The sequence below is a fragment of the Heterocephalus glaber genome, unplaced genomic scaffold (genome assembly GCF_053883595.1).
Source record: "Heterocephalus glaber isolate CG9 unplaced genomic scaffold, H.glaber_assembly_v1.0 deba00000818, whole genome shotgun sequence".
In the NCBI taxonomy this organism is placed as follows: domain Eukaryota; kingdom Metazoa; phylum Chordata; class Mammalia; order Rodentia; family Bathyergidae; genus Heterocephalus; species Heterocephalus glaber.
In genome coordinates this window covers 18,755,504-18,777,052 of record NW_028258164.1, presented here as the reverse complement: position 1 = coordinate 18,777,052, position 21,549 = coordinate 18,755,504, and the positions used below count along the sequence as shown (strand labels likewise).

Here is a 21,549-nt window from a genome sequence, read left to right as displayed (position 1 = left end):
CTTGATGAGGCTCAGCTTACTGATCTTTCCTTTATGGACTGTGCTTTTGGCGTTATGTCTAAATAGATGTTTTCTGGGCTTTCTGCATTTGTCTCCTGGATGTTATTGTTTGCATTTCTTGTGTGGGTCTGGTTGGGGTTGACCACTGCGTGGAGCACATGTATGTCTAGATTCACTCTGCACATAGGTATCCCCTGAGCAGGCCCTGCTCCTGTGTCCAGACCAGTGACTGTCTCTGTGGGTGCCTCTGAACTTCTGACATACAAACGTAGGGACAAAACCTCTTCAGCTCCAGGTTTCAGATCACTTCAGACATCTCAGCATCTGAACTCCACATCCATAAGAAGGAACCAGCAGGACAGTCAGACCAGCCCACTGAGGCCCTTGGTGCCAGATCCTGGTCCCTCCCTGTGCTGTCAATTTCCACTGATTGAAGCTGGGCACATAGCATATGCTTGTAATTCCAGCACTCTGAGAAGCTGAGGCAGGAGGACCACAAGTTCAAGCCCAGCTTGGACAACTTAATGAAACCCTGTCTCAAAGTAATAACTTTGAGGGCTCCTGGACCAACGTTCTATGCTGAGTGGGTGGCATCAGCTGCTCCTCCCAGGTGCGAGGGGCTGTTCTGTGTCAAATCGGACAGAGCTCGGGACTTGCTTCTTTTCCTGAGGGCTCTGTTTCTTCACAGCTGTCTGTTGAGACTCCTTCCTTCACTCTTGGCCAGCTGGTAGCTTGTATTTACCCTCAGAACTCCTGGTTCTCATACCTGGATGCACAAGTAGTGCCGTTGGCTTCTAACTCTTATCTTCCTGTCATCTCTGTGGTTGCATCTCCTTTTCTTATCAATGCTCAGTGATCCTAAGGTGTGAAAAAACCTACTATTCTCAATATTCGATTTGTACTGAGAGCTTGTGTCTTTTTCCCCAACATTAGGCTCCTGGATTTGTCCAATCCTGTTTCCCTTTTATAATTGATTTATTTACATGTTCATTGCTGAATTTCTATTCCCCCCTCAAGTTTTTCTTTTCTTTAACCCATTTCACTTGGGCTCCCTGAACTGAGCAGCTGGTTGCCTGCCCCATCTGTGTCTGGTCCTGAGAAGGTACTCAGTGCTCCTCACTGCCTGCTGAGTGCTGGGCTCCCCGCCCACAGTTCTAACTCACACAGTCCTCATTGTCATTGTCTTCTAAGTATTCGGCAATTATAGTTTCTGTTTCTTTTTTTAAGGTAAGAATTATCAAAGAACGTATTGTCAGAGCCCAACTAATCGGGAAGTTGTGTTACTAATTTCTAATTTCCTTAGATTATGGTTAGAGAATGTGCCTTGTACAGTTTCTACTACTGAACGCCATGACTGCCTCCTCTGAGGCCCAGCGTCTATTAGTTACCCTTTCTCATCTAGACCACAGAATCAGTCGATCTGGCCGACCACTGTGGCCCGTCTTTGGTAATGAAGTCCTAAGGTCCTCTTGTGTCACTGTGGGGGGCGAGGTGTGTTCTACCATGGGTGTCTTGACCAGGCTGAGACTTTGGGTAATTACTAATCCCCAAGCCTGGCTTCCTCGGTAGCACAACACAGTGGCTTAAGACACCTGTTTAGGCTCTTGTGAGGGGTCTACCCTGTGAGGCAGGCACTGAGGACTCAGGGGTGAGGAGCACAGCTGCCCTGGACCACTGCCCATTTCCTGGTACACACCAGTACGTGAATACTATACCTTCATTTTGAACTTTAAAAATTAGTATAATATGACCCTATCTATTCCACTTTATTAAAAAAGCTTTTTGAAAATTGTACATCATTTAATGTTAATATCATGACCTTTTATTTCTGTTAATATGCCTGGTATTTTTTCCCTACTTTTTCAATTTTCAATCTTTCTTCTTTATTTTAGATGTTTCTTGTAGATTCCACATAGTTTGATCAAAGGGAGAAAGTTGGTCTAGCAGGATAATTTAACCTATTTATATTTATTGTCATTACTATGTTTTTAATTTATGCTCCCTTCCTATTTCTTGGCATTTGCCTGTAAATTATGTTTTGCCTTGCTTTTATGTGCTCTGCAGGAGTTGGCTGCATCCATCCAGTTATGTTCTTCAGACTTTGTAGCCAGCCAGGATCTGAGTTCCTACTTCTCCGGTGTCCTAGGAGAGCAGTCAGGAAAACGCACACCTCCTGTGCCTGCTGTAGCTAGCTTCCCATTGCCTTTCTAAAGTAAATGTTTTCCCAGGGTCAGAGCTAACACATGGAGAAAGGGACAAAGCACAAGGAAGCGCCACACCAACAACTCCTCCTGACAGTGTCCAGGAAGCACACTTGGATGCATGTTTGAGGGTTCGTGGATAAAAACTGCCAGAAAATGCATTGAGGGAACATGGCTGCTCATTCAGGTGCTTCTTAATACACAAATCCTTCTTCACCAGGTTCCGCTGGAATTTGCATGGGGAAAGCCAATTACATAGAGAAATTGGTGGAAAATCTTATTATTATGAGCTGCAGCCCTTGTACCACCTGCTTACTTTAATGTCTAGAGATAAATGATAAGGAGACAAATTTCCATTTTCCTAAGCACCACATAGGACCTTGGGCCTCCCTTCCATCACTTTTATTGAACTTAGCAGTTTGCCCCAGACCCAGGCATTGAAAATTGCTGAAGATAAACATTGTATTTTAAATTAATCCAACCAACCAAGCAGACTGGAAAAAAATCATTTGAACAAATTGAAAACTGAAATGTTGAAATCAGATATTAAATTAATGTAAGTGAGATTGAAACAATATCTAATTAAAATAATTTGAAAAATGACTTGGAAATTGAAGCTGACACTGGCTCTTACCAGCCTGTCATCATTATCACTATGAAGACCCTGTTCACCGATGCTGGTCGACCACGGGAGTCGCAGGAGACCCTCAGAAAGTCTCATTTGTTTACCCAGCGACGGCTGCAAAGCAGGGCCGAGGAGCCTTCTGGAAACTGAGCTGCAGGCTGGCAGGTTGACCTTTCCATTTCCAAGGAGAGAGGCCGCTCATACCTTGACGGCAATGCACATGTTTGCAATAGACATGAGAGCGTGTTCCGTGCCTTCTTTCGCACGGGACATTTAAAAACAAACCAACCAACCAGGCATGGAACAGCAGGGTGTGTGAAGCCCAAGCATCCGCTGCTGTAGCATCCCCCTTGGCCCATGGCTCACAGTCACAGGGTTGAGTGCAGGTGGAGTGCATGAGAAGGAAGGGCTCTGGAGTCCCACAGGTGCCTTGTGATGCCCCCGTGGGAATCCCCATGTAGGCCTCTGAGCAGGGTTCTGCAAACCGGATTCATAACCCTTAGCCCATGCATGGCAGCACTGAGGGGCTTCCTGCTACACAGCATCACCTCAGGTGTGTCCTCCATCCCTGTTCTGTGAACAGAATTAATGAAAAGACAGCAGTTTATAGCATGAAAACAACACTTCTTTGCCACTCATGATCAGCCTGGGGCTGGGAAGAGCTGGCCAAACCTCCCAACCCCAGCATTAGAATGGATGGCACTAGGGAAGCAGCCTGTGGATCTGGAACTGAGTCCTTCCCAGAGCAGGACTAGTTCAGGATGTGACCCCAGGTGAGCCCCGCTCTGGAAGAGAAGTGCAGATTGTGAGTCAGGGAGGGCCCCATTGGCCTTAGCACCTACGGCCCACACGGAAGCACTGACAAGCTGTACATCCGCATGCGTCTGTCCATCATGTGTCCACCAGAGCCTCACGTCTGGCTCCCCCTGAGGCTTTCTCCACCCAGAACTCGCCGTCTTCATTTGGAGCAGTGCAGAGATGTGGAGGCTGGAGATTCTGTCTCCATCCACGCACAAGAGGAAGTGACTGTGGGGCCAACTCTTTCAGAACCGCCTAGCATGGTGAATGTGAGGACAGAGTCATGGTTTCAAATGTGTATGAAAGTAGATCTAGGAGAGCCTAAGCTAAGCAAACGCAGAGCCCATGTTGACCTTCACCTGGGATATTTCCCAGGACTGGGTAAACTTGAACTCCAAAATCCAGGACCTGTAGCTCATGGAGAGCAGAAGCCCAGAGGGAGGGTGAGCTCAACATGGCCAGGATGATAGGGTGGTGTCCCAAGGCCTGGGTCCAAGGTTTGGGCCTCAGAGTGTCTCAGAGGATGGCAGACATCTCAGGTCCTGTCTGACCCCAAGGAGGAGCTACCCCAGTCAGCCCCCAGAAAGAGGAAGCCCAGCCAGACCACCACACCAACAAAATCTCAAGCACAGGATTCAGGCTAAATGTTCCCAGGGTGGCAGGGCCCTGGCTCGAGAAAGGAAATGCAAACCTCCATGAAGGATTCTCCTCCTCTGGCCTTAAGGGATTCCTAGAGGTAAAATTCCAAGAAATATGAGTCCACAATAAAATATACAAGAATGTACCTTGAGTAAGTCTTGATCAAAAGCTGACTGAAACAAAGAGCAACCAAAACCCCGGTAGTTGTAACTATCAGATGTAGAATGCAAATGAAATATACTAAAATAGAAAAGTTTTACTCAAACAATGAGTTTACAGCACTCTGGAAGACTGAGGCAGGAGGGTTGCATGTTTGAGTCCTGTCTGGGCAACTTAGCAACTTAGTGAGACCCTGTCTCAGAGTTTAAAAGAAGAGCTGGGGAACCCTTCAAGAGAGGAAGCAGGGGAGGGGAGGTAGAAGATTAGATATATTTGAGATTAATGAAACAAAAGATAGAACAGAATTTTCCAGAATGCAACCCACAGAGAAAAATAAATATAAAATATTACAATAGGCTAAGACTCCTAGAAGGCAGAGTAGAAGCATCTTCTATTCCTTTAAGAGCTCCAGGAGGAAAGTAGAGGTAATATTTTAGGATAGAAAGGCTGAAAACTCTCCACTTGTGGGGTAGGAAGCCCACTGAGGTGATGCTGATTCTGAGTCTGCATTTGCATCCCATAGAGAGGATCCTTAATGGGTGAGGTGGGGCCAGGGGCACAACAGGCACCAGAAGGCACAGACAGTGGGACTCCTGGCAGCCAAAATGAAGCCAGAAGACAGAATGAGGTCTGGGTATTTCTGAGGGTGACAGTCATCCACCTAGACCTGGATTCGGTATTTGTCTGTTTCTTGTTGCTGCACCAGCGTGCCCAAAGCTGGGTGATTTCTAAAGAGAAGAGGTTTCTTTTGCTGACAGGTTTGGAGGCTGAAAGCCTGTGATCCCCATCTGTTTGTCTTTGCTGATGGGCGTAGAGTGGACAGAAGCACGGTGGACAAGCTGGGGAGAAGGGGTCACAGGTGAGGCAGAAACAGAGAGCAGTGCAGGGCCAAGTTACCTCATGCTAAACAGTCCTCTCTTGGGAACCAGCCAGGTCCCAGGACAGCCACACTCCCTCTCAGGACCCCAGTGCCCCAACCTTTTCCCCCACTGAGAGGTCTCACCCAAAACACCCCCACACTGGGGGCAAGCTTTCAACCCTCGAGCCTGGAGCTGACATTGAATGCCATCAACAGGATAAATCAGCAAAAGTAGGTGGTTGAGGAGGCTGCATGTGACATCATATGCAAAAATCATTTGTGTTTTGGGCCGGGCATTTAGCTCAGTGGTTTTGCTGCCTGCTACGCAAGCGTAAGGACCCGAGTTCGATCCCTGGTACCAAAAAAAAGAAAATCATTTGTGTTTCTATACTTAGGAAAAAAGTTAGAAAATGCAGTTTAAAAATAACCATTTATAATAGCATCAGAAAGATGAAGTACCAGGAATATGTATGTTTTAAATCTACAAGACCTTTATGGGAAAAATTATAAAGCTTTATGTTCTGAGAATAATAACGCTAATTCTTCCAAATCTCAAACAAAATTTTAACAAGAATTCCAGGAAAGAGAAAGACAGACAGAGGGATAGCTAGATAGACTGAGGGAGGGAGGAGGAAAAGATGGTGGGTGGATGGGTGGATGGCTAGTTAGGAGAGGGACTGAGGGAGGGAGGGAGAGATGAATAGATGGATGGATAGATAGGCAGGGAGGGAGAAATGGCTGGATAAATGGCGAGAGAGAGAGAGAGAGAGAGAGAGAGAGAGAGAGAGAGAGGATAGGCAGGCAGGAGGACAGATGAGCTTGGCAGGCTCTGTCAGCGAGTGCAGGTCCAGAGAACACCTAGAGAAGTCAGCATGTGCAGTGACTGCCTTCCTGCAGAGAGTGGAGGGCCAAGGCTACAGTCAGACCCAGCAGCCTAGGTGGGAAGGAGACTGCTGAGAGAGCTGGGAGGTGGCACCACAGACCTGACTGATGGCAGAGCAAGAGTGTCTGCATGTCTGCAGGATAGGCACCGCGTCGGCTGGTAGCACTAGGGAAACTGGGTGCTCGGTCAGGGGAGAACTAAAGGATTGAGTATGGATGTAGCCTCTTCCTGTGCCAGAGGTCTATGTATGAGTCCAGCAAGAGTCAGGGCTTTCAGCTCCTGTGCTGTCCTCTGCTGCCTGCTCTTGGGGCCACACCAGCCTCGCCCTCCTGCTGGAGATCCCTTCCTTGTGGCTGCTCCTGCCCCTAGGCTGTGCCTGCTGCCCCCTGGCCCGGCCACAGACAGCCTCGCTCAGGGCAGCAGAGACCATCAGTAGTTTCCAGCCAGGCTGCACTGGGAATGAACAGCTCTGTAATGGCTTCCTGGCTTTAGGAAGCAGTCGTAGGGTAAGCAGTTAGTTCCGGGTGTGTCATGATTGTTTCTTTTTTTTTTTTTTTTCTATTAAATTCTTTTATTGGTACATTGTAGGTACACAACACAATTACATTTCTCATTGGGAATTGGACCTTTACATAATGCATCTTAGTTCTTATTTTTTCCCCATTCCTAGCCTTCCCTTCACCCCCTCCACCCTTCCCTATTTACAAAGACTTTATTTCCATTTTTTCCATTTCTCATCATTTTTTCCATTCCCTTCTTTCCTTTCCCCTGTGCCTCCCACTACCCCTACCCCTTTGGACCTTTTATTCCTATTTTACATTATCAATTATTCATTCTAATCATTGGTACATTTTAGGTATACAATATAATGACATTCATCACTGGAAATCTGCACCTTTACATAGTCTCTCTTGGTTCTTGTTTTTCACCCTTGCCCAGCCCTCCCTTCAACCCCTCCAGCCCTCCCTATTTACAAAAATCTTGTTCCTATTTTTCCATTTTCTCATATTAATTCCATTCCCTTCTATCCTTTCCCCTAGCCCTCCCACTTCCCTCCGCTTTGCCCCTTTTCTTCCTATTTCACATGACCTATTATACATTTAGTCCTTATTTACACTTTCAGTTTCTCACACCAGAGAAACTATTCAGTATTTACACGTGTGACCTATTGATTTCACTTAAGAGTATTGCCTCAATGTGCATCCACTTAGCTATAAATGTCTCTAATTTCTCATTTTTTATGGCTGAGTAGTACTCCATTTTATTTAAAAAACCCACATTTTCTTTATCCAGTCTCCAGTTGATGGGCATTTGGGCTGTTTCCAAGTTTTAGCTATCACAAACTGCGCTGCTATGAACATGGGTGCACATCTATCACTGTGGTATGATTCTTTTAATTCTTTGGGGAAGATCCCCAGCAGGGGAATAGCTGGGTCAAATGGGACCTCCAGTCCTAGTTCTTTGAGGTATCTCCATACTGATTTCCACAGTGCTTGCACCAGTCTACACTCCCACCAGCAGTGGAGCAGGGTTCCTCTTTCCCCACAGCCCCACCAGCATTTGTTATTGGTTGATTTCATGATAGCAGCCATTCTTTCTGGAGTGAGGTGGAATCTCAGCGTTGTTTTCATTTGCATCTCTTGAATGACCAGTGATGTTGAACATTTTTTCATGTATTTATTTGCTATTTCTACTTCTTTGTCTGAGAAATGTCTGTTCATTTCAGATGCCCATTTTTGGATTGTGTCTTTAAATTTGGGAGGTCTGATCTTTTTAAGTTCTTTATAGATTCTAGATAGTAGACCTTTGTCTGAGGAAGAGCAGGTGAAGATTTTTTCCCACAATGTGGGTTGTCTCTTCACACTGCTGATGGTTTCTCTTGCTGTGCAGAAGCCTTTTAATAAGAAGAGATCCCATTTGTTGATTGTTTGTGCTAGTTCACGGACAACTGAGGTTTTGTTTTGTTCATAAAATCTTTTCCTACACCGATGTCTTCAAGGGTTCTACCTAACCTCTGTTCCAACTGGTTCAGAGTTTCTATTTTAATATTTAGATCTTTAATCCATTTTGATTTCAGTTTAGTGCATGGTGAGAGATACAGGTCTAGTTTTAATCTTTGGCAAGTTGAAGCCCAATTTTTCCAGCACCATTTATTAAAGAGGCTATCTTTCCTCCAGTGAGGGTGTTTGGCTCCTTTGTCAAAGATGAGATGGCTGAGTGTGTCTGGCATTGTTTCTGCATCTTCTAATCTGTTCCACTGGTCCTCAAGCCTGTTTCTTTGCCAGTACCATGCTGTTTTTATCACAGTAGCTTTGTAGTAGAGTTGCAGGTTGGGGATTGTGATACCCCCAGCCATGTCTCTGTTCCCTAGAATTGCTTTTGCTATTCTGGGTCTCTTCTTGCTCCAAATGAATTTTTGGATTGTTTTCTCGAGGTCTATGAAGTATGCTGCTGGGATCTCAATTGGAATTGCATTAAATCTATATAGCAGTTTTGGAAGTATGGCCATTTTCACTATATTAATCCTTCCTACCCAGGAGCAGGGGATGTCTGTCCATTTTCTGATATCATCTTCAATCTCTCTTTTCAGAGTGCCATAGTTTTCAGAGAAGAGGTCTTTGATTTCTTTCATTAGGATGATTCCTAGGTATTTCAATTTTTTGGATGCTATTGTGAAAGGAATTATTTGCCCTATTTCTCTCTCAGTGAGTCTGTCATTGGTGTAGAGGAAAGCTATTGATTTTTGTGTGTTGACCTTGTAACCAGCTACTTGACTGAATTTGGTTATTAAGTCTAGAAGACTTTTGGTGGAGTTCTTGGGGTCTTCTATATAGAGTATCATGTCATCTGCAAATAATGACAACTTGACTTCTTCATTTCCTATCTTTATTCCTTTTATTTCTTTCTCTTGTCTAATTGCCGTGGCTAATGTTTCCAGAACTATATGAACAAGAGTGGTGATAGTGGACATCCTTGTCTTGTTCCTGATTTGAGTGTGAAGGATTTCAGTTTTTGACCATTTAGTATGATATTGGCTGTTGGTTTTTCATAGATGGCTTCTATCAGTTTGAGGAAGAGACCATCTATTCCAATTTTTTGTAGGGTTTTTTTTATCATAAATGCATGTTGGATTTTGTCAAATGCTTTTTCTGCATCTATGGAGATAATCATATGGTTTTTGTCCTTGGCTGTATTGATATAGTGTATTACATTGATTGATTTGCGTATGATGAACCATCCCTGCATCCCTGGGATGAGTCCCACTTGATCAGGGTGTATGATCTTCTTGATGATCTTCTGCATTCTGTTTGTCAGTATCTTATTAAGGATTTCTGCATCTATGTTCATTAGTGAGATTGGCCTATAGTTCTCTTTTTCAGTTGGGTCTTTCTCTGCTTTGGGGATCAAGGTGATGCTTGCTTCCAGGAATGAATTTGGGAGTATTGCTTCCCTTTCAACTTCATTGAAGAGTTTAAACAGTAGTGGCAGCAGTTTCTCTCTAAATGTCTTGTAGAATTCAGCAGTGAAGCCATCAGGGCCCGGGCTTTTCTTAGTTGATAAGTTTTAATTCCATTTTCAATTTCATTGGTTGATATTGGGTTGTTGAGAATTTTTAGGTCTTCTTTGTTCAACTTTGGTAATTCATATGTATCTAGGAATCTGTCCATTTCTTCTGTGTTGTCCATCTTATTGGAGTATAGGTTCTGGAAGTAGGTATTGATGATCCTCTGGATTTCTGCTGGGTCTGTTGTAGTTTCACCCTTTTCATTCCTAATTGCATGGATTTGGGCCTTTTCTTTCCTTTTTCTGACAAGGTTGGCTAAAGGTTTGTCAATTTTATTGATTCTTTTGAAGAACCAACTCTTGGCTTCATTGATTTTTTGTATTATTCTCTTAGTCTCCATTGCATTGATTTCTCCTCTGATCTTTATAATTTCCTCCCTTGTATGAGCTTTGGGGTTGTCCTGCTCTTCTTTTTCTAGAAGCTTGAGGTTCAGCATCAGGTTGTTTAATTGGGCTCGTTCTGTTTTCCTAATATGCATATTCACTGCTATGAATTTCCCTCGTAAGACTGCTTTCATTGTGTCCCATAGATTCCAATATGTTGTATTGTCATTGTCCTTTATTTGAAGGAACTGTCTGATTTCTTCTTTAATTTCCTCTGTGACCCATTGGTTATTCAGAAGTGTGTTGTTCAATTTCCATGTGTTTATGAAATTTTTTGAGTTTCTTTTGCTATGAATCTCCAATTTCATTGCACTATGGTCTGATAATATACAGGGGATAACTTCAGTTCCTTTGCACTTAATTAAACATGTTCTGTGTGTGAGTATGTGGTCTATTTTGGAGAATGACCCATGTGCAGCTGAGAAGAATGTGTATTCTGATTTTGTGGGGTGGAAGACTCTGTAAACATCTGTTAAGTTCATTTGTTCAAGAGTTCGATTGAGTTCTAGTATTTCATTACTTATTTTTAGTCTAGCTGATCTATCTATTTGTGACAGTGGGGTGTTGAGGTCCCCACTACAATTGTATTAGTGCATATATGGCTTTTCATGTCCATTAGTATTTGTTTTACATAGTTGGGTTCACTAGTGTTTGGTGCATAGATATTTATGATTGTCATTTCTTCCTCTTGGATTCTTCCCTTCACAAGGATGTAGTGTCCTTCTTCGACTCTCTTAATCAGTGTTGGTTTGAAATCTACTTGATCTGCCAAGAGGATAACTACTCCTGCTTTTTTTCGGGTTCCTGTCCCATGGAGTATTGTTTTCCACCCTTTAACTTTCAGTCTATGAGTTTCCTTTTGAATTAAGTGTGTTTCTTGTATGCAGCATATTGTTGGATTTTGCTTCTTGACCCATTCTGCCAGTCTATTTCTTTTGATTGGTGAATTGAGACCATTAACATTGATGATTATAACTGAAACATATTGACTTGTCATTGCCATGACTTTTTCTTTTTGTGGGGTTCTCCCCTTTCCATTTAATTTCTTGTCATGCCAGATGGGTTCATTCTGCTTTGCTTCCTGGGGTTGTGATCCTCAATGTCTGTTCCTAGGCTATTGTGTAAAATTCTTTGGAGTGCTGGTTTGGTATTCACGAAGTTCCTAAGGTGCTCTTTGTCATGAAAGTATCTTATTTCTCCATCCATTTTGAAAGATAGTTTTGCAGGGCACATCAATCTGGGTTGGAGGCTGTTTTCTTTTAGGGCTTGGAATATGTCACTCCAAGCTCTTCTTCCTTGATGGTTTGTGTTGAGAAGTCTGCTGTGGTTCTGATGGGCTTTCCTTTGTATGTGATTTGTTTCTTTTCTCTGACTGCTTGGAGAACTTTGTTCTTCTGCTGTGTTTCTGGAATCTTAACAGTTATATGCCTATGTGTAGATTTTTTTTGATCAAGGCTATTTGGAGTCCTATATGCCTCACTTATCTGTATGTCAAGCTCTTTTCCCATGCTTGGGAAGTTTTCTGCCATTATTTCTGTGAAGAGATTTTTTATGTCATGTCCACTCTCTCCTGTTTCTTCATTGAGCCCAATTAGTCTTATGTTATTCTTTTTTGCATCATCTAGCAGCTGCTGGATTGATTTCTCATGTTCCCTTCTAATTTTGAAGCAATTTTTCTTTTCCTGGTCACTAATTGCAATCTTATCTTCTATATCTGAAATTCTGTCCTCACATTGGCTCATTCTGCTGTGGAGAATGCTCTCTCAATGGAGTTTTTCATGTCCTGGAAATCTATTTGCATCTGTTTTATGGATTCCATTTGTTTCTTATGTTGGGATTCCATCATGTTCCTGAGCTCCTCTCTAGATTTATTAGTCATGTCTTGCACTAAGGGCACAATTTCTCCTGTTATCTGAGAAATTATTTCTGATTTCATTTTTTCCAGATCCCCTTTTGTTGCCAGTTCAGTGGGTCCAGGTGGTTGAGTATCAGAGTGTTCCATCTCATTTCCCTTTGGGGTTGCTGTAGGTGATCTGGAAGTCTGGTTTTGAGACTTATTTATGTGTATTCTCATTTCGACTGGGGCAGGGGGCTGTTAGTGCCTGCACGGATTACCTCCTCTGAGCTGGGAGAGGTGGGACAGGGGCCGGGAGCAGTGGTAGGGATGGTGACCCAAAAGCCCTTTCCTGTGAGCTGGGAGCAGCCGGAGGGATGGTGGCTGGAAACCCCTTCCTCTGGACCAGGAGCAGTGGGATGGTGGCTCAGAAGCCCCTCCCTCTGGGCCGGGAGCGGTGGGAGGGATGATGGCCCAGAAGCCCCTTCCTCTGGGCCAGGAGCAGCGGGACAGAAGGTGGGACAGAAGGTGGCCCAAAAGCCCTTTCCTCTGGGCTGGGAGCAGAGGGAGGGATGGTGACTGGGAAGCCCCTTCCTCTGGACCAGGAGCAGTGGGAAGATGGCTCAGAAGCCCCTACTTCTGGGCCGGGAACAGTGGGACTCAGTACCTTGGTCTGGTGGTCTGGTGTCCTCTGCGCCTTGGTAATGTGGAATCAGGTGGCTGCCTGTCTGCAGTGGGGTGATTCGGTGTCTTCCGCGTGACTCAGGACCTCGGTAGGGTGTGCACAGGCCTGCCTGTCTGCAGCGGGCTGATTCGGCATCTTCCGCGTGACTCCTCGTGATTCTTTCTGACAGTTAAATGCCCAAACATTGTGACAATGCACTCCTTTCAGATGACTCTATGCAAAACATTAGCATCCAAACATCTCCCTGTGTGTGTTTTTACTGCTCAGTGGATCATAGTACCTGACAGAAGCCTTCCCCGGGCCCTGGGCAGTTGGGGACCCACATACACAACTTGTCTTGTGCTCCCACTGTCCACTCTCGCTCTGCCTGAGTTTCCTAGGACAAGCCAGGCTCCATGTCACTGAGTCACCACATGTGTCGCCAGGGGTGGTGGAAGCCCTGAGCGGGCTGAGCTTGAGTGAGCACCTTGCATGATCTCCAGCCAGTTTCATGGAGGCCACTGTCAGGAGAAGGAGGAGGCTCCTCACCGAGTGGCTCTATGTCCCACTCAGGAGGTAGAGCAGCCTTGGTTCAACACTGCCACCAGGGTGTGGGGCTGTCCTCTCCTCTGGAAGTCACCAAGAGTGTCCTGAGAAACAGTGTGAATCCTGCCTTTGCTGAACTCATGTCACATGACGCATGTCTTAACAGAAGATGATCAGTGTCCCAGCAACATCAGGCAGGATGAGGGATGGACTGCCAATGGGGTGAGGTGTCGCCCCACCAGGTGGGGGCAGCAGTCCTGTAGATTCCCAGGGAGGACAGTGGGACAAGGGCCCTGGGGCAGGTGTGTGCCTTGGGTCCCAGTAGAAGGACTTGAACCTGAGCCAGGGAGGGGCACTGGAGATGACATTCAGTGGCAGCAGGGACTGGATCCTGAGGGGCCTTGCAGCTGCCACCAGGACTTCAGCCTGGCTGAGTGGGTCCCATGGGAAGGCTCTGTCCATCGAATCCACACTTTACATGCACCAGCCTGGTAGGTACCCAGGGGTCAAGTTGACTGTCATAATGTCCCTGGCTTCTGAGCACAGGGCGGTGATCCAGTGATTCAAATGAGCCATAAGGTACTCCCTTTAAGTGAAAGGGACTTCTTCACTCACGGAGGCAAGTATCATGCACTGAAGTTGCTGGGATATGTGTTATAACAGATCTGTTAAGAAAGAGACACCACGCTCCATAGCTTTCACTATGCAGTCAGATACCAGTACTCAACTGCTTTGAAGTTCATCAAATTTGGTACTTGATGCATGTGGACACAAAAATTTTGTCCCCAAAATATACTCATACCTTGTGCGGTACTCAATGCTCAAACTAGAACTTGGTGTCAACGGCCGGATGGCATAAACAGCTTGTGTGGTCCTTGTTGAGTTCAGTACTGGTTACACTTCCCAGAACCAGTAACAAAGAATAGGGAGGTCCCACTGTGATATATTGCTGTAATTGTCCTACTTTATCTTGGTCATTGCTGTTCACCTCATACAAGGCTCTTTTAAAATGAAGCTTCATTACAGGTACACCTATGCAGGGAGAATGCAGGGCGCAGGGTCAGACACACTGCTGTTCAAGTGCCAGGTTCTCACCAGTGTGAGAAACCAGGGCAGATCCAGGGGAAATGTGGCCACCACCAGATTCTGCTCTGTCCCTGGCTCCCCGAAGGGAGAATGTGAGGGAGGGGCTGCAGAGGCTGGGACCCAAGGGCCCTGAGGAAATGAGGGCCACATAGGTCTCCTCCCACAGGTAAATGTGGCCTCTTACCCTAGGTCCTAGGGATGCCCCAGGCATGCCTCACCTGGACACTGATCTGTGACCACCTTGGGTCCTAATGTAGAAAAGGAGGAGTGAGGCTGGGTGTGGTGGTGCCTGCCTGTAATCCTAGCACTTGGGAGGCTGAGGCAGGAAGATTGCCACAAGTTTGAGGCCAGCCTGGGCAACAGAGTTCAAGGCCAACCTGAACTACATAGTGAAACCCTGTCTCAGAAAAACAAAACAGAGAGAGAGAGAGAGAGAGAGAGAGAGAGAGAGAGAGAGAGAGGGAAAGAAAGAAAGAAAGAAAGAAAGCAAGCAAGCAAGCAAGCAAGCAAGCAGGGAGGGAGGGAAGGAGGAAGGGAAGGAGGAAGAAAGGAGAAAAAAGGAAAGAAAGAAAGACCTAGGTGCTGAGTCAGCCCCACCTTGGTCCCTCCCCCTCAGCAGGGCTGCCTGTCCAGATGTGCAGCCTCTGAACACCAGGGTAAAAGGAGACTGAGCACACTGAGCTGGGTCACCTCCTGTGAGACCAAGCTGAGATGGGGGGGCCCAAGGGTCCTTCAGGGTCCCCCAATCACCCAGGCAAGGACTGACTCTGCTGTCCAGACTCAGGGCATGAAGATGTGCACGGTGCACTATGTGGCCAGCTGTCCAGAAGCCAGCAGGCCCGCCAGGTGACAGGGCCAGCCCGGGGCCTCCCTGCACAGTGCAAAGCCATTAAGCGCCTCCATTGTCATTTACATCACAGAGGAGACCTCTGCACACCCCTTCAGGTTAGAATAGTGGGGACAGAAAGGGGAGGCAAACCCATTCCGCTGAGCTACATGCTTAATTACATGGAATGCTGCAGAAATTGTCAAGTGCAAAGAATTATTCTGATAAATTAAAATACTAATTAAATAGGCTTTTGCAGAATTCTGAGAACATTACAGGGTTCCGCTTCTTCAGGTGATTTGCATATCCTTCATCTAGTGAATTTAATTTTAAAAGACTTCCTTTTTGTGTTTAGAAGGCCTTTTTGCCTCCTAAGAAGGTAACAATGGGCTGCCCACATTGTTCTCTGCCTTCCCTGAAGCAGTGTCCTGCTCTCCCATCCTGGCCTGGTGGCCTAGGCTCATACTTCAAACCAAAGTTCAGAACTTGGCTGAAAAATAACTCGGAACTGAAATGTGAACATTTAGTGGACAGAATTGTCCTTTTTCTGCCCCTCAGCGTGCATCAGCAGAGACTCGGCACTGGTGGTGTTGTCGTGGGTTCACAAACAGGAGCGAAGCAGCCGAGCACCTCCTCGCCAGCCTGGGACATATGGCAGGGACCTCACCACAGGCAGCCCTGTCTCCGGGCTCTGAGGGGCTGTGGCATGAGGACAGATGCGTGCTTTGTGGTCACTTGGGATAGTGTGTGTTGACTGAGTGAAACTCTCTCAGACTCGCCGCAAATCACTCCTGCAACACCTCGAAGGATGGTGTGGGAGTAGCAGGTGGATGAAATCCTCACACACTCTCACATTCCAAGCCCTCTCCTCAGTTGCTCAGAGCACTGTGCCCACGCTTTTCCCACTGCAGGGTCTAAGGAGCACAGTGGTGACAAAGCAGCACTACTTGTAGTTCCTGTCCCCGTCTGCAAGACCAGCTTCCGAGACGCTGTCTGTCCAGCAGCCAACGCACCTCCCAGAGATCTGGCCGGGCTCCATGGCCTTGTTGGGAGCTGCCAGCTGCTCCCGGGAATGGTTTTACAGGAACACAAGCTGGCCGTCCACTGTGCACCCCAGGGTCCAATGACCTCGGGCCCTCTGGAGGGCGGAGCGGAGGAGCCAGGGAGCCGAGCTGGGGCTGCCACACCTGAGACACTCACTGTCCTGCCCCTTCAATAAAAGCTTGCTAACCCCCAGTTGGGTCGGTCTACTTGGTTATCGACTGGAAGGGGTTTTTCTCATTCCTGACCCTGAAATCTCACGCTCTGTGGCAAAGACTGCTGTAGTTTTATTCCCATTTTTATCCACTTCTGTTTCTCAGGCTGCTTGAAAGAGTTCACCATTGTCCCGCCCCCAAATAGCTGGCCATTCAATAAAATGCTTCTTTTGTTTGCAAGAGCCCATGAAATGGATTGCTTTGTGTTCTGTGTCTTTAAAAATACCCTTTGCCGTTCACAGTTTGCACCTGGACTGCTCTCCCTGCCCCCCAGAGGAGTCTCCAGTCGTTTGCATGACCTGTGTTGCTTTAGGGCCACCTCATTCTCAACGCAGCCACACTTACCTATGTGTAAAAAGTAATGCCTGTTGTTCAAAGGGAAAACTTCTGGAAGACAGTAAAAGGCCCGGAAGGTGGGGATGGTGGCCTGGCATGAGGTCTCATTTGTATCCCTCTGAAAGATATCATTTCATTACACAAGATTATTGTAGGTGTAGGGCAATAACAGGGGAAGTGATTGCTGTTTTCTTGCTCTCTTGTTCCATATTAATCACAACTGCGATGCATTCTTTCATGGAATTTGGAATCAAATTCTATTTTTTCTGGTTTTCATTTGCAAAGTGACAGGGGCTTTATCCAAAAGGATATTCCTACAGAACTATAATCCAAAGTCAATTGCCTTCTGACACACTTCCTGTCTATGCAGTTGGGTGGGTGGATTCATTGCCTCCGCACAGCACCCTGCATTGTCATTGACACCACTGATTGTTTCCAAACCTAACCTGTGCAAGTATGACTTCAAGTGGGATTCATTTTCTAGGAGTCTTCTTCACTCAAAGTCAGGAGCAAACTAGAGGGAGGCTTTTACCGGAGCTAAATCACCCTGGATGCTTCTTGAAGGGGCAGAAGCAAGGGGAATCAGAACTCCAGCACTAATACCAAAAATCCAGCTCTGCCTCCTGGGGCATCTTTTATGAACATGTAATGTTAATTAATCAAACGCTATTTCCCAGTGACTGGATAAGGACTTACATTACATCATTCTAAAATAAGACTTTACAGTTTGTAAAGCACAGTCACCTGCACTTCCTCGCCACACCTGGGTGGCCTTATCCTCTGACTTCGGCCTATGGCACACGGTGGCCCAAGGCAGGAACGGGGCTCAGTGGGTCACTGGCCTCTTGATCACCACTAGGGCCCTGCTGAAGCAGCCGTGCAGGTATCGACTTCCTTTTTGGGGGCACATGTCCAGTTGTACCCAGAGACCCACTCCCTCCCCACAATGACCCTCTGCTTCTTCATTTTTCCCAACAGCTGACCACAAGAACCAGCTGGCAGACACATCTGAACTGAAGATCCTTCAGAGCGGTACTGGGCCGGTGAGTAATATGAGGAAGGCCTCATGCATGCGCGTCCTATTCTGGTGTCTTCTTGGGGTCTGGTGGCTTGTGGACTGATTCCAAGGATGTAGTGCTGATGCTCCTTCCACTGGAGCAGTTGTCGTTGCAGTGGGTCCTTCTGTTGTTGGAGATTCTGGCTAAGGGTGTCCCAGATTTAAGGTTTTGGGTAGCCTTTGAGATCCAAATCTGTTGTTTCCTCTTGAAAGATCAGTTGCAAAGAAGTAAAGCAGAGAAGCCTACAGAAACATACCCTTGCTTCTGCAGCTGTTTTGCAGGTGTTGCGTGGATGGGAGTGGTGGGGAAAACATTTGCTTCCTCCCAGGCGTCAGTGGGGTGGGGCATCTGACATCAGGTATAAGGTATAAAAGAGGGTGTGTTCCCATGATGTGGGGGCACAGTGACTGACTGTGTGTATTCTTGACCACACGCTCTGCCACCGTTGAGGCCACCAATGTGCAGTCTCAGCCACCATCAAGGCCAGTGACCACACTCCCAACTGAGTGATGATTGAATGACCTGTCCACAGAGCTGCAGACTGACTCCTCTCAGAAGTCAGCATGGACCAAACCAGTCTTGCTCTGTGTTTGAAATTTCACTCCACTTGCCGTTCAAGATAATTAGCTATTGAGGAAGGCTTGTTACGTGGGCGCCTCTCTGTGTGGCAGAAATCTCCTTGGCGAGTCACTTAAAGATAAGCTGCCGCTTTGGGGCTGTCTCCTCTTCCCCCGTGCTGGTCTTGAGATCTTGAGAGGAGAACTTGCTGAATTGATGGCTGTACTCAAACAGGCCCTGTATTTACGAAGTATGTGTATTGATACCAGCTTGTGCACAGAAGCTGGAGAGGATGTGCATTCTGAGACTGATGGGCAGGGGTGGGGCCACCACCAGTGATCTGAGGGAACTTTGTAGAGATGCCTGAGGCCCTGACAGTTGCTCGATTCTCGGTACTTCCTTGAAGCTGTGCTGCCCCGGATGGACTAATGGGGTTTGACTGCTGAGTATCCTGGTGTCCCTGGTAGTTTGCTGTGCCTTCAGCACCAGTGTAGGGCGAGAGAAGGACTAAGTGTCCCTCCCAAGTGCCGTCCTGATCAGCAGGAGGGGTGGTGACTGATGGCAGAGAGGCCCACTGTGTTGTGGAGGCTGGTCACTGGGGGAAGGGCTGGGTTTCGTTGCCAGTCTCAGCACGGACAAGATGTGCCTCCCCTCCCCCCTTTGCACACCAGCCCAGCAGGGCAGCTTCTGGGTTCCAGAGCAGAGTGCCCTGAGATTGGAAGCGAACCCAGGAGATACGGGTCAGTGCCATCAGCATAACCCCATCTGGGAAAGGCCAGAGGCTGGGAGCATCAGGGCCACTTGAGAAGTGTGTTCTCTAGGAGGGAAGTAGATTTGTGGTTTCTTTTTAATTGTGATATCTTCAGCAGGGAGCTGTGGGTCCCCTGAGTTTCTGCATAAGAAGTTTTGCATTTTCTCCCCATATCTCAGCATCCACCCCTGCATTAACTTCCCACCTTGAGGTTTCTGCACCACGCTGGCATGATATGGAGGCTAATCAGTCTTCCAATCTGCCTAGAGAGGAGTGTGGCAAGGGCTAAAGAAAGAAAGACAGACACTCTTCCAAAGTACATGAGGGGCTGGGAGGTCAGTGCCAGAGTGGGCAGAGACAAAGACATTCTGAGCTGGCCACTATTTATTCGGGGCTCATAATAACCAGAGGGAGTATTGGGTGGCTCAGAGGGCTGCAGTGATGGTCTGCTGAGGGGGATCTTATGTTGATGAGGGTCTCATGTTGGTAAGGATGGTGAGACGGGCACAGCATTCTTACAATAGTAGGTGGGAGGAGATAGCAGGCTAATAAGGAATTTGTCCTTCCCCCAGGTGAAACCTTGCTCTTTTTTTATTACTACTGGGTTCTAACGGGTCTAGGATGTCTTCAGCTCATGTAATCTTGACCTGGAGTGTCACAGCATCGTGGAACCACTGAGTCCCCAACTGGGACCAGAGCTATGTTTCCACATACCATACCAAGCTCTCCTGGCTAGACACTATGCTTTAGGTGCCCTAACCATAATTTAATTAGGAAATATTTTTCTCCAAAGATTATATAGCATGGCTCTCAATAGCACGAGCCACAGGTCTGGTTCAGCCTCCCCTGCCCTCCGCGGTAAGTGGGTGGTGTAGTCTGGGTCCTCTGTCCTCAGGTGAAGCAGTGAAGCAGCTTTTAAGGTCCTAGGCTTAATGTGGGGACTCAGTGCCAACTCCCCCCTCCCCACAACCCCACAGCCACATGAGCCATTAGGAACCCAAGCCCCAGGTCCTTGCCCCTCTCAGAACGGCTGTAACCTTGGCTCCTGGACTAGACCAGTGTTGATCTCTCCTGATGTTAGGTGTCTGGAGACCCCTTCTTCCTTCTGACTGGGCCCCGTCCTCTTTCAGCTGTGTTGTGTTTCATAGTTTAGGTCTCCAGCTCGAGAGAGGGTCCCTGCCCTCATCAGTTTACTGTACCGTTCGTTCGTTCATCCATTCAGTACTCATGGTGAGTGTCCCACGTGGTGACAGGTGTGAATGACTGAATCCACAACCAGAAGCAGAGGGGACCCCTGAACTCAGGGAGGACCCATCCCTGTGAACCTGCATCATGGCCACCTCTCCTTGCCACCCAGGGGGCTCCTGCTGGACTTTATCTCTGGTCTTTTGAGACCCACATCCCTTGAGTCTTATTTTCTGTTTCCAGCCTTGACCACACCTGCGAGTCTCTATAGTCCATACCAACCTCCTGTTCCAATCACTACCTCTTCTCTTTTATCAATGAGTAGTTTTTTAAATTTTATTTTATTGGCACATTGTAGGTATACAATATAATGACATTCATCATTGGAAATTTGCACCTTTACATACTCTCTTGGTTCTTATTTTTCCCTCTTCCCTTGCCCTCCCTTCAACCCCTCCATCCCTCTCTATTTACAAAGACTTTCTTTCCATTTTTCCATTTTCTCACATTAATTCCATTCCCTTCTTTCCTTTCCCCTACCCCTCCCACTTCCCCTTCCCCTTTGCCCCTTTTCTTCCTATTTCACATTACCTTTTATACCTTTTAGTCTTTATTTACACTTTCGGTTTCTCACACTCTAGAAACTATTCGGTATTTATACACGTGTGTCCTATTTATTTCACTTAAGAGTATCGCCTCAATGTGCATCCACTTAGCTATAAATGTCTCTAGTTTCTCCTTCTTTATGGCTGAGTAGTACTCCATTTTATTAAAGAAACCACATTTTCTTTATCCAGTTTCCAGCTGATGGGCATCTGGGCTGTTTCCAAGTTTTAGCTCTTACAAACTGCACTGCTATGAACATGGGTGCACATATATCACTGTGGTATGATTCTTTTAATTCTTTGGGGAAGATCCCCAGCAGGGGAATAGTGGGGTCAAATGGGACTTCGAGTCCTAGTTCTTTGAGGTATCTCCATACTGATTTCCACAGTGCTTGCCCCAGTCTGCTCTCCCACCAGCAGTGGAGCAGGTTCCTCTTTCCCCGCATTGTACCAGTGAGTACTGAGCCCACCTGAGTGCTCTCAGGAATTACTGTGCATTGTTGAAAGTATGTGTCTTCATCCACCTCCCTCCTAGGTTTCTGGATGGCAGGGAGCCTCTTGCTGAGGTCGGTTTCACCTCACTGCCATGCCAGTCAGTTTCACCTGAAATTCTTCACCCCAGTTCTCAGAAGAGCCCTCAACACAGACAGTGATTCCCACTCTCCACACATCTGCTTTGTCACTCTCCTCTTGCCACATGCCAGCAACTCACCTGCATGCTGGGGTGCTTGT

General features: G+C 46.7%; 1 protein-coding gene across 1 annotated transcript in view; it reads left to right on the top strand.

Annotated features, from left to right (window-relative positions):
* The window catches only part of Ptprn2 (protein tyrosine phosphatase receptor type N2), a 611,205-nt gene that overhangs the window by 386,048 nt on the left and 203,608 nt on the right, over nucleotides 1-21,549 (top strand). The window contains exon 12 of the mRNA XM_004860321.4: nucleotides 17,639-17,703. Coding sequence (XP_004860378.3) covers nucleotides 17,639-17,703 — 65 coding nt within the window. The remainder of the gene's footprint in view (nucleotides 1-17,638; nucleotides 17,704-21,549) is intronic.